The sequence below is a fragment of the Arvicanthis niloticus genome, chromosome 8 (assembly GCF_011762505.2).
Source record: "Arvicanthis niloticus isolate mArvNil1 chromosome 8, mArvNil1.pat.X, whole genome shotgun sequence".
Classification (NCBI taxonomy): Eukaryota; Metazoa; Chordata; class Mammalia; order Rodentia; family Muridae; genus Arvicanthis; species Arvicanthis niloticus.
In genome coordinates, this window is record NC_047665.1 from 7,801,091 (window position 1) to 7,814,598 (window position 13,508).

At 52.7% G+C, this 13,508-nt stretch overlaps 1 protein-coding gene across 1 annotated transcript; it reads left to right on the plus strand.

Moving 5' to 3' along the window:
* Positions 1-11,958: 11,958 nt before the first annotated feature.
* Positions 11,959-13,290, plus strand: Neurog1 (neurogenin 1). The gene has a single exon (XM_034509710.2). The coding sequence runs from the start codon at positions 12,293-12,295 to the stop codon at positions 13,025-13,027; it is 735 nt and encodes a 244-aa protein (XP_034365601.1). The 5' UTR covers positions 11,959-12,292; the 3' UTR covers positions 13,028-13,290.
* The last annotated feature ends 218 nt before the right edge of the window (positions 13,291-13,508 follow it).

Consider the following 13,508-nt stretch of genomic DNA (forward strand, 5'->3'; position numbering starts at 1 on the left):
AGTGATTCAGACAGACCCATCTCCATGTAAAGTGAAGCCTGGGCCCCTCACTTCTCACCCCAGCCCAGGCCCATCACCTAGACAGACCCAGCTGTTTCTACGAAGCAGGACAGAAGTGAAAAAGCAGCTGACCAGTGGTCAAGACCTTGAGCCAGATAATCCTGCTTCTATCCCAGCTCTACTATTGGCTGGTTCTGCAACCCTGAACATGTGGTTTAACCGCCTTGATTCCCGCCCCCACCCCTCCTCTCTCTCTTAGATTTGCTATTTTTTTATTTTATGTATATGAATACACGGTAGCTGTCTTCAGATACTAGAAGAGGGCATCAGATCCCATTACAGATGGTTGTGAGCCACCATGTGGTTGCTGGGAATTGCACTCAGGACCTCTGGAAGAGCAGTCAGCGCTCTTAACCACTGAGCCATCTCTCCAACTCTATTGCTGTTATGAAACACCATGACTCAAAACCAAATTGGGGAGGAAAGGGTTTATTTGGTTTCACTTATTTCTACATTGTAGTCCATCACTGAAGGAAGCCAGGACAGAAACACACAGGGCAGGAATCCGGAGACAGGAGCTGATGCAGAGGCCATGGAGGGATGCTGCTTACTGGTTTGCTCCTCATGGCTTGCTCAGTCTGCTTTCTTACAGAACCCAGGATCACCAGCCCAGGGATGGCACCACCCACAACAGGTTGCACCCTCTCTTATCAATCACTAATTAAGAAAAGGCCTCACAGCCAGATCTTAGGGAGTCAGGCTCTCAATTGAGGCTCCTTCCTTTCAGATAACTCCAGCTTGGGTCAAGTTGACATAAAACTAGCCAGCACAGAGACACGTGTGCACATAACTAAAAGCGAATCTTAAATGGCAGACAAAAAGATGGAATTCCCAAGGTTGTGTATGAGGACATAGTTCCCTCAGAATGACTGCTCACTAATGGAACTCCTGTCAGTATTGGAGATGATGATGATGGTGACAACGATGATGATGATGATGGCGATGATGACTATAATGCTGGACAAATGACAACAGCACAGAGCCAAGAGAAGAGACAGTGAGCATCCTGGACCAGTGCTCATGCCAGTGGGCATGTGAAACAAACATGCCAAAGCAATCAAGTAGCCTGGGCTGACTTAGAAAGATTTCCATTTTTCTAAATGTATTTTTGCCCAGTCTTCAAGTCAGTAGAAAAGCTGAGTTTCCCACTGGGTTCCCACCACCCTGCCCCCACCTCACTCCAGATGCTAAGAGTGCCACCTCCCAGGTCCCACACCAGGACACTTGCTCACTTGGTGGGAACAGGTGGTGTGGTAAAAAGCTTGTGGCTTTGAGCTGTGCAGAGCTGGGTGTTATCACCGAGGCAACTCCTCCCCTCTGCCCCGCCCTTAGAGTCCCCAGAGGAGGCTGATGGTGTTGAGGGGAGTATCATGTGCCAGCACCTTGGCACGGCTTGATGATAACTTACCTATGACCTCTGCGGTGATCTGAGGAGGTAAGAGAGTCACCAGGACCTTCGATCTGTGCTTGCCCAGCTCCTGAAGCCCACAGGGATAATTAGGGACTCCTCCACCTAGGATAGCGGCACCTCCGTTCCCACCCCACCCTCTTTATCTCCTCAGGTTACACCACCTCAGAGTGGGCATAAATACCCACCCAGCAAGCCTTCTTCCATCAGGGGCTGAGCACCCAGCAGGGTGCCCGCGGTTGTGATGCCAATCTGTGGGTACTCTCAGGTTACAGAGGTGGGGTAATCCCCAAGAAGTGGTATGGCTTAGACCTCCCCCACCCCTCCTCCTCCCAAGATGGGGAAGGGCTGTGTGTGCTCACATGCATCCACACTGGACCTCATCTATGCACGAACACCAGTGCCAGCGGCTGCAGGCACAAGATGGGGAGGAGTAGGTCTCACCCATGGGATCTACGGATGTGCCTTGTTTGCTTAATCAATGGTTTCCTTTAGAGGGAATCAGGTTCCATTCCACAGATATGGTCTCCCCACCACTGGCTGTCCTTGTTACTCTTAGTACAGGTCATGTTTGAGGCCCTGAGGCTTCCCTACTGCACTACAACCTCTCTCTCTGCTCTCTCTCTCTCTCTCTCTCTCTCTCTCTCTCTCTCTCTCTCTCTCTCTCTCTCTCTCTGTGTGTGTGTGTGTGTGTGTGTGTGTGTGTGTGTGTGTGTGTGTTCTCCCATGGTGGTAAGATGCACTTATACTGATAGCACATAATGCGCTCTTCTGTTTGTCTACAACGTTACTAAAATTCTCTCCCAGGGAGTGACATAAATGTCCATACCTCCTTCTACTGCTGTCTTAACAAACTGAAGACTTCTACTCAAGTATAGCCTGAAGAGCCAGAGTTTACTGGGCTTCCTTAGTGAGCCTTCCTTAGTAATAGGTTGCATACAGAAAGTAGGAAATGTGGGTGCTCCCCCCCTTCTGAAAAGCAGGCTCTATCCAGCAGGAATGATGCTTTTCCTGTATCTTGTGGGTGGTGTCCCCTCCCCTAGCCTTCCCCTAGGCCTATACACCCTAGCCACCCCCAAGGCCATGTGTAATTAAAGCAGAGTTGCTTAGGGCAGGTGGATGGGAGTGACTGGACCCTCAGGTGAGGGTCTCATGGCCCTCCCCCTCTAATGAAGGGGTGTAACTCTCAACAAGCCTACCTGGAACAGCCCTTTTGTAAGAGAGGTGCGGCTGAAATCCCCAGGACACCCATTGCTGGGCTCAGAGAGTAGTCACCCACACCCCACACAGCGCTTTCAGGTGGCCCCCACGGTGCCCGAGGTGGCTGGCTGCCTTCCTTCATCCTCCCTAGGGCTTTTCCCACTTTCCTGGGTTTTTCTTGTGACTTCCCCCCTCTCTGCAGCTCCCACCTGCCTGAGGCCCAGGCTGCTTGTCACACGGTCCCTGCTTCTCTCTATCCAGCAAACTCTGTCTATCATGGCCCCAATTAGCATCAGGGACACAGTGAAGAGAATTCTAAGCATTGTTGCTAAGTGAGCTCTCGGTCCCTGAGGCAGGGGCAGCGGCCTTCGCACTCAGCCAATGAAGATTGCTTATGTCCCTCCCCCACCCCACCCCCAGCGCTACTCTGTGATGTGGCGCTGTGGAACTGCACCCACTCGTGAGGCTCCAGGGTCAGGCAGTACTCCGCTCATCTAGGACTGTGTCCTCCCCCGCATCAGGCAGTCCTCCCTCCAACCCCTGCCCCCATCTCCCCTTCAGATGCAAAGCGGACATATGGCTCATCTCCATCTTTGGGGGAGGTTCTGTCTAAAGTCGTCCCAAAGATTCAGATTGTATGACAAATCACGTTCTAGACTATCGTGGCGAGAAAGCCGCCAGGCACTTGCATCATTACCCCCAGACAACAGCTTCATTAGGCTGAAAGGGAAGTTTGCCCCAGTGCAAGCGCCGCCACTGACCTGGGCCCCTCTTTTCTCCATTGTCTGTGGGCGCCACGGCTCGCGTCTTCATACCATATGGTCCATTTGAGCACCCCACACTGCCTTCCTGGAGAAACAGGCATATTGAGAAGCACTGGGGTAACCAGCGGCCTGCCTCCTGAGTCCAGGGGCGAGCCTGCCACGGAGTGAGGTAGGACTGGATGAGAAGATGGGGACCAGGGGTCTCGGGCAGGCCTATTGAGTGCACGTCTATTGAATTTGGAAGCTCCTCTGAGGTCCCTGGGCTCCAGACATTTCTTCCCCACCCCCACCCTCCACCCCAACAACAACAACAAAAGTCGATTAAGCAGAACTGACAAAACCTGAAAACCAGGGTATCCCTTTGGGAATATTCAGGGGTCTGATTTAACAGGAATTGTGGGAGCAAGACCGGGAGACCTGCTTTTGTCTCTAGCTCCCATACCATCTCCTTGAAGCTTTGCTCCAGGCGGCCTCTAGGGCCCGATTTCCCCAAGAGGAAGGAATCTTATACAGCCCTGCGCAGAGAGCCAGGAGCCATCAGAGGGCACCCTCGAAGAACAAACTTTGGAATCCAGAAATCTGCCTACAGGGACCTCGCTGACTTTTCTTTAAGAGTAAGCAAGAAAGCCGGCCAGTACTGGTGCGGTGTTTGGTTCGGTCGCCCTGCCCGGCGGATTAGGGCCAGGATTAACATTTTAAACTCCGCCAGGCTCCCTGACTCAAAGATCTCGCTCGCTAATCGTATTACTATCCCTCGGATTATTGCCTTACTCTCGGCAGAACAGACTCTAAAATCAAATTGATTAAAGTCCCCTCCTGTTTTCTCTTATCTCCTTTGGTGTGTAGGGAGGGACCTGGGCTTCCTTCCGCAGGAGCAGACTTTGAAAGTCCGATCTCACTTCGTATTCGGCTCCTTCCCCCTCCCCTTTCCACGCCAGACTACGGTGAGAAAAGGAACGACACGGTTTCTTTAGTCCCGCCCACGTCAGTTCCTAATTCTCGGTCATTTATCCCATATTAAAACTTCTTTAAGTAAGAATGGACCAGCATCAGCACCTGCTATGCAAATGTGGCCAAATCCAGCAGGGCCGCAGGGCGTGCGCCATTCAGCGCTCCCGGCGGCGCCGCGCTGCCCTTCAAATGCAGACGCGCGGGTCCCGACAGATTGCGGGGGAACAGGGAGGGGCGGGGCGGGGCTGGCTAGCGGGAGGGGCTGGCTAGCGGGAGCCCCCTCGAATCACCTCTCCCCTGAGGCTTTCTTCCCTGACACTCTCTCCCCCACCTACCTTTACTGTTTTCTCCCACTGACGCCAAGGTCGCTATGCCTCGGTGTCCCCGGAATTCATCCTTGTGCCCCAGCCTAAATCTAGTCAGCCTCACTAGTGCGGGCTTGGTGTGCCCGCCTCCACCATGGAACAGGAGTGGGACATGGTCTCCTCTGACTCCCAGCCAGCCCCAGGATCCCCGCAGCACGTTCCCCTCCGCAGGGAGGCCTTACCGTGGGATAACAAGGATTAGCGTGGTGGGGACCATTGAAGCCCGCCCGGTCCTCACGTGGCTACAGGCTCAGTTGCGTCTCGTGCGACCCTAATCCGCTCACGAGAGGAGCCGGGTCGCCCGCACCGGGGCCGCGTGCTTGACCAGGCGCGGGGTCACTTGGCGCGTTCCTGCTCGCACGCTCCAGGGACCGGGCGTGGGAAGAACCCTGGCACGAGGGTCAGCGACACAAGGCTGGGGGGACCCCCTTCCTCCAACCCCCAATCTTTATTTGTGGCCCTATAAAAGAAATGGTGAAATGCTGGCTCTCCGGGGGCGCCCGGCAACAGAGAGGACCTAGGCGTCCCAAAGACATTCAAAGCGATAAATACACTTGCGCTGCCCGCTTGCTCTGTCCCTTGGGGGCGTAGAAAATGAGGCGCTTTCCTCCCTCCCTTTAACTCGAGGGGAGTACCAATAATTCATGTATGTTATAATTCTTCATCGCCCCTAGGTAGTCTGGGAAAACCAGAAGAAAAGAAAATGCCAGAAAGTTATGGTAAAACTTGAGTTGCCTCTGAAGCCGCTTTCTTTGCCCCTGCTGCGAGAGTTTGAATACCGAGAATGGCCCTGGACTGTAACAAACAAAAAGAACGAAGAAGACAAAAGGTTTCCAGAAAAAGGTTTAGCTAGAAGACAAGGCTAGCGAAACTAAAAGGAGGGGGAGAGAGCATTTACAACAGGACAATAAGTGTACTAATCGCTTTGATATATTATACAAGCCCAAAGACTCAAAACATTGTGTAATTATTTATAAATGACTTCTCCACTCCTGTGCATAATTCAGAGGAAAGAATAAAACCGCGGGCTACTCTCAAACCATTTCTAAATAGACCTGGTTCAAAAGGAGGCAGAAGTGTTTGAAATAAAATAATTAATGGTGGATTTTATGGTTGTCTCATTAAAACATTTTAATTACTGCAAACAAAATGCAATTGTGTTTGAAACCTGATGTGAAGTTAGGTAGCCCAGTGTTAAGATTGTGAAGGAGGGGAGCGCTTCGGTTTCGGACTTTAGTTTTGAATTCTTTGCGTAGCCATTGAGGTAAATTTCATGTTGACCTCTTCCGCACGCTCCCTCTCCATGTTCCCACCCTTGACCCACACACAGGTAGTGGTTTTCGTTTTTTTTCTCTCCTTTCCACGACGAAGATATTAAGAATTACAAATACACAAGGCAGATAAAAATAAAATGTAGTGAAATGAATTCTTGGTGGCTTGGCTTCCTGTGGCAGGTGTGTGGCTGCGTGTGGAAGCTAAACTCCACAGCAGCGGCGGGGCTGTCCAGCTTTTCTAACTTTTCTGTAAATTCAGAAGATTTAACTTCATGAAACCTCCCAGGGCAAAAACAAAAAAAAAAAACCCAAAAAACAAAAAACAAAACAAACAAACAAACGCCAAGGCTTTGCAGGTAATTCAAAGTTGATTATCTCTGGCCTCTAACAGCTAAGTATCTGATGACTCCAGGCCTCTCAGCAGAGGGGGCAATCACCTCAGCTCCTCCCTTTTCAGTTCTGAGTCTGAATCCTGATGGGCCCCACTGCACAAGTCATTGGAGCACACCCCTTACACCTCCCCCTCTCTTTTCTCCCCCAGTCTCCCTTCTCCCTCATTCTCCTTTGGGCACAAAAAGGACATTGTTTTCTCTGAGATTGGCCCAAACCACAAACTTCAAACTTAGGGCCACCCTAACCACATACTGTCCCCCTGCACACCAGCACAGGCCTGACAGTCCCTGGACTTGAAGCCTTCCTACAGAAAGCATTTCTTTAGTTGGCAAATTTCCAGCACTATCTCTTATCTTGCACCAGAATAAAGTCGATTTGCATCAGAGCCTCCACTGACTCACAGATTCCTCTCGCAGTTGTGCATAGCGTACACGACAAAACACACCGACACACAATGCCAGGGAATCTTCACGCAGACATCTCCGAGGTGGCAAATGCATACAGGCAGCACTGTATTCAGCAGGGCAGGGGCCGAGGGGGGCCTCCATGGATTTCGGGAAACCATGGATAATTTGCCATTTTCCCTGCCCTGTCACTGAAAGACCCCTCTGTTTCCCCCCTCCTGCCTCGTTTCCCCCCTCTACTTTACACCCCCTTCCACAACTGTCATGGGTCATCAATAAAGAAAATGGGGAATTGTTTCCCCTTTCCAACCCCACCCTGCTGCTCTTCTGTGGAAACACAACTGCTTGTCTGCAGTGCACTTAATCAGAGGGAAGGACCCACCGTGTCTGACGCCGGCCTTCCCTTCCTCTTGAGCCAAGGCACCTTTTTGGCCTTTCATTTCAAAAAAAAAAAAATTGTGAGGGGTTGTTTTTTTCCCCCAAATGTCACTCACAAAACCAATGCCACCCCTCCCCCTAGGTAGCTGCAGAAACCAAACAAAGATTGGAGTGAGGCGTTCGTCTTTAGAAATTCCTCTGACTATCTCCACAGCCTCACTTTCTATCAAATTCCCCGGCAAGGCTGCACCTGCAGACATTGGCCATTGCTGACGGCCCACAATTCAGTACAGCATACTGCCTACTGCCGTGCCTTAAGCAGCAAGGCCAGCTTTCCTGTTCCAAATTGCAGCTGAGAGTCCATATATATTGGACTTGGAATTAATATTTGATTTAATCAATCAGAAGTGATGAAATGTGATCATGTATTCCCCCCACACACCCTGACACTCAGAGATCATCAGCCCTAAACTTGTCATTTCAGAGCAATGACCTGCCACCCTGGTTGCCAGCAAGGGAGTCTCTCAAAGATTGCTTGTTCAATGTCAGACTTGAGTGTTTCTAAAGCAGGCAGGGTGAGTGGCGCAGAGGCCACTTGGCTCAGGATTGCCTCCACAAAGGGCTGCAAGGATATAGATTCTGACTTCAAATGAAGGCACTGACAGAGCTGAGGAAGATGTCCCCCACAAACAGCCACCTGGCTCCAGCCCTGGAGATCCTGTAAGCACTATAACTTGTCATTTTAAAATCCTGAAGCTTGCCTTGTTGGCAGCTGGTTGTTTTTGTCTATGTGTTGAGCACATTCATGTGTATATATATACACACACGTGTGTTTATAATTTACCACCACTTCCCCCAATCTAGTCTTTCTAAAAAAAAAAAAAAAAAAAAAAAACCTTCTAGAGAACCTGTCCCACCCTGACAGCCCTTCCTCCCATTTCTCACTATAGGAATCCTGTTTCATCATTGCTTAAGGTGGTCCCAGAAAGGTCTTCTCCATAAGGAAGTAACACTGCCTCCCTGACTCCTCTTGGGAGCCTGGAGTCAGGTTTCTAGGGTTACCTAGATTTACGTACATGTGCCTATGGTTCTTCCCTCCCCCAGAACCCCTGGTGTAGTCCTGAATCTTTTCTGACATCTGCTCCACCCACCCTTACTTCCCTGTGGATTGATAGCTGGATGCTTCACCCATCAGCCTGAACACCTGGTGCAGCGTGGGCCACCTCAACACCTGCTGTGGTTGGATCCCTTACCTGCCCATATCACATCCAATTATTCTCCAGGAATGGGAGTGCCCACAGATGCGCACCTCCCTAGAAGGAATATATCTCCTCAGAGAAGAAGCAAGCTAGCTATATCCTGAGAAGACCTTATAGGAGGAACCCTAGAGCAGAGCCCTGTATCCTAACCCAAAGCGCCCTGTGCTCACCACTCCTTGTTTTGTTTTGTTTTGTTTTGTTTTGTTTTGTTTTGTTTTTTGAGACGGGGGTTTCTCTGTGTAGCCCTGGCTGTCCTGGAACTCACTCTGTAGACCAGCCTGGCCTCGAACTCAGAAATCCGCCTGCCTCTGCCTCCCAAGTGCTGGGATTAAAGGCGTGCACCACCACCGCCCTGCAGTGCTCACCACTCCTGTACAGAGGAAGCAGCTGCTACAGGAGCAGGAAGTGCAAGCTGGAGATGTCCACCTGGTCAAACCACTTGTGGTCATGGAGGAAGGGTGAGCAATGATGGAAGAAAGCCTGGCAAGAAGTTAGCCTCTGTGGCCAGATGTAGCCCGTGTCAGTCAGGACACATGGCTCTCTAGGTGACAAACAGGCTATGGCACTTACATGGCCAAAATTATTTGGTTGATTCTTGTCTCCTCTGTCAATGTCCATGCTCAGTGAACATGGGATAAATATATCTGAGCCATAGTCCTGCTCAGAGAGACAACAGGAGGAAGTGGCAGGAAGGCCATTATAGCCATTCAAGGCCCACCACAGCTGCCTATCTTCTACCCACAGAAGCCTCCCACCCCTACCCAGATGGGTCTCCATAGTCATTCCACCCCCCGCCCCCACCCCTGCCTAGACTGTAAGCATGAGGTGGGACTGAAAAGCAGTAGTTGTGGAGTAAACGGGGGGGGGGGGGGGGAACCTGGGGGAAAGACCCCATCTCATACCTCAGTCTCCTGTGCATGAGGTACAGGGGCTGAATAAATCATCTCCATGAGTTCCGTTAGCACCAAACAAAAGCAAACTGACATTAGCACCAAACAATAGTCACTAAACTGACTCCCTCAGCCAGTCACCCTCAACTTTCTGCACCCCTGGTTTAACATAACAGCCAGCCAAGAGCAAGTCATTCACCTCCACACGAAGTAAGTGCAAGTCTCTAACCTTTGGCAACATGGACCTGCTTTACTTGCTAAGCCACAAGACACAAACCTGGCAAATGGAGCCCAGTAGCTCCACTCGGCAGACTGGCTGGACAGTCGTGGGAATCCTGGAGAGTAAGCTTAGAAGACAAATAAGAGGAAAATGTCAGGGCCTGGACAGGACATCCACTACCTCCTGGCCACCTCTTTTACCTGTGGCCAATGGCTCTTCCAGTGTGTTGCCATGATTCAAGTGACCTTTAAAAATGTCACCAGCTCACAGTCAGAGTTCAGTCTGATGGAATGGACTTTGAATTGCATGGCCTAGATGTCAGAGCAGGGGAGTGAATTCTCATGCTCTGGTGCTTCAAGCGGTGGGCAGCCAAAAGCCTGACTGCTCACTATTCCAGTGGTGCTGGTCAAACTTAGAAAAGGGCCATCATGGGTTCAGTGGTGACCCCCGTAGCCTCACAGTGAACCCTAGCTGGAACAACAGTTCTGGAAGATGTAATGAGAGAGAGCCTGGCATCAGCTTGGATTCAGCAGTGCCCCAGAGTCCTGCAATTCTCCTTAAGAAGACACAGAGTCATGGGGAAGGACTCAGTGAAGGAAGGAGGCAGAGCTGGGTGCTTCAGTTACGAATTAGTGACCAGGACATCCAGGAGCCACAAGAAATTGAAAAGGACGAGGCCCCCTGGCATCTTGGTTTTGGGCTTCTGACCTTCTGAGCCTCAGAAGAACAATCTTCTGTAGATTTAATGCACCCACTGTGTAGTAATTTCTATGGAAGCCCAGAGAAATAAATACAGTGCCTGGAACTGCCACAAGGTCAGGCTGGTGCTGGTATGCTGGGACCACCAGAAGCTGTCACAGGGACAGAAAGAGGCAGGGTTTACCCCTGAGCTACTGTTGCACAACTCCCAGCAGCCCTTGGGCTCAGGGGATGACTGAGGATCTGTCAACAATTACTTTTTCTTGCATAATCTGATTACAGCCATTTCCTGTCACTTCTTTCCAACCTCCTCAAGCCCTTATCTGTAACGGTGTCCTAGCTTTCTGCAGAAATTGTATCTACAGTAGCTGCTGCAGAGGGAAGGAGCCGGGGCAAGAGCTAGCCATACGCAGAGGCTGTGCCTTCTCCACCAAGGCGCAGGTGTCCTGGACAGAGCCCCTTTGAGGACGGCAGGCAAGGCCTGAGGCCTCCACTCAGATATGTGGAGGAGAGGGGCCTCCAGGGTGTTCCTTTTGTTTTTAATACCTGACCCCACAATCCAGGGTTGCTCCTTAATAAATAACTCCTCTCAGGTGCATCTGAGAGGCTGCCCACGCCTCTACTGCTGTATGGCAAACAAGAAAATAACTCGACCCACAGAACGAGGACATTCTCTGGACTAGGCAAGTTTATAGGCAAATTGGCAGAAGGGGTGGGAACAGAATTCCACTGTGTGCTTGCTGCCGTCGTGGGACATATTTCTCCTGGCCAGAAGCTATGTCCCTTAGCCAGCTGGTACTGGGGTGGGCCCCTGAAGTTGGCGCCATTCCAAAACGTGCGGCACAATCGAATTCTTGGAAATGGGGAGAGCAAGGTTTCAGGAGAAGAGGGCGTTGGCATACCCCCTGTTACCGCATTTGTCTTTGAGGAGGGGTACGCGGGCAGGGCGGAGTGGGGCCAAGACCCAGCACAGTCTGGGAACTCACTGGATCTTTAGGTCTTTCTCTTGCTCTCTTCTTCACTAACCGTGGCGGAGCAGGGACACCTACCCCTTCCCCGAGACTTGTAGCTGTTTACTGGTCTTCTCTCAAATCTGTTTGGATGCAGATAGTCACTCAGAGGGCGCTGCTCACCGCAACCCGCACGGTTTCAGAAGCGCCCCGTGTGACAGGACCTCCTGGGGACCTACGAGTACATCCAGAGCTACATTTGTGTCCCTTCGTCTAAATAAAGAAACATCAGGTGGCTTGGAGACAGAAAACCACTCGCTCAAATTCACGAGGGTCTTCAAGAGCAGGAGAAGGGATGCGAACCCAAACTCCAGGCTCAGCCCCGGCTCTCCATTACCCGCCGCGCAGCTCACACTTTCTGCCAGGGCTCCGCCTCCCCATCCAACCCCGGCGAGGGGCACCCGCGCGCCCCTGGGAGGAGTGTGCCTCGGCCCGCCGCTAATCGCCCCCGGCCCCCGCCTTCGCCCGGGTTTCCCTGCCCGAGACGCCCGGGCCTCCCTCGCTTGATCCGGCTCCCGGAACAGGCTGGGCCACCGATTGGCCGGCGGTAATTACGGGCACGCTCCAGGAGGGGGGCTGGGCGGGGGCGGCCTCCCGCGAGCATAAATTATGCAAATAGCAGTCGCCGCACGGGGCTGACCTGCCGCCTCTCGCCATTCACCCGCGCCGCCTCGGGGGCGGAGGTGGCCAGGGAGGGGGCGCCCATTGTTGCGCGCCGTACTTAAGGGGTCCTGAGGCCGGTCGTGTGCCACACTCGGTGCTCACACGAGCTGATCTGATCGCCGGCGACATCACTCGGGAGACCAGCCCGGCGCGTGGCCCCTGCAGGCGAGGCGACGAGGCCAAGCCCATTCCTTTCCTGAGCCCCTGCGATCTTCCCCGGCCCTCGCGCCTGCAGCAGGCACAGGCTAGCCCCGGGTCGTACAGACAGTAAGTGAGCTTCGAAGGCTGTGCCCTCGACCCACACTCAAGCCTTCTAAACCTCCCGTCCGTCCGTCGATCCTGCACACTGCAACGATGCCAGCCCCTTTGGAAACCTGCCTCTCTGATCTTGACTGCGCCAGTAGCAACAGCAGCAGTGACCTGTCCAGCTTCCTCACCGACGAGGAGGACTGTGCCAGGCTCCAGCCCCTAGCCTCCACCGTAGGGCTGTCCGTGCCAGCCCGCAGGAGCGCGCCCACCCTCTCCGGGGCATCGAATGTTCCCGGTGCCCAGGACGAAGAGCAGGAGCGGCGGCGGAGGCGAGGTCGCGCGCGGGTGCGATCCGAGGCGCTGCTGCACTCCCTGCGGAGGAGCCGTCGCGTCAAAGCCAACGATCGCGAACGCAACCGTATGCACAACCTCAATGCTGCACTGGACGCGCTGCGCAGCGTGCTGCCCTCGTTCCCCGACGACACCAAGCTCACCAAGATTGAGACGCTGCGCTTCGCTTACAACTACATCTGGGCCCTGGCTGAGACACTGCGCCTGGCAGATCAAGGGCTCCCCGGGGGCGGTGCCCGGGAGCGCCTCCTGCCTCCGCAGTGTGTCCCCTGTCTACCCGGGCCCCCGAGTCCGGCCAGCGACACGGAGTCCTGGGGCTCCGGGGCCGCTGCCTCCCCATGCGCCACCGTGGCGTCACCACTCTCTGACCCCAGTAGTCCCTCAGCTTCAGAAGACTTCGCCTATGGCCCCGGTGATCCCCTTTTCTCCTTTCCTGGCCTGCCCAAAGACCTGCTCCATACGACGCCCTGTTTCATCCCGTACCACTAGGCCTTTGTAAGGCAACATCAATACTTTCTTCCTCCCCCAGTCTAAGAGCAATAGATGGGGAACCGGCTGAAGCCTTGTGGACCACCCTTACCCCCAAGTGGATGCTGGGAGCTTTAAAGGGGGGGCGGGGATACCTGGCCACTTGTTAGGTTGCTGTACCCTCGCTGAAGCTGCCCCTCGGTCTGTTTCTCTACCCCCAGCACCGACCCCACCTGCCCGCCCCCAGACGGCCTTTTGGTTTTCTTTTTCTTTTTTCTTTCTTTCTTTCTTTTTCCTTTTTTTCTTTTTCTTTTTATTTATTTCTTTTTTTTTTTTTTTTTTTTTGCACTTTCTGAACTTCACAAAACCTCCTTTGTGACTGGCTCAGAACTGACCCCAGCCACCACTTCAGTGTGATTTGGAAAAGGGACAGATGAGCCCCTGAAGACGAGGTGAAAAGTCAATTTTACAATTTGTAGAACTCTAATGAAGAAAAACGAGC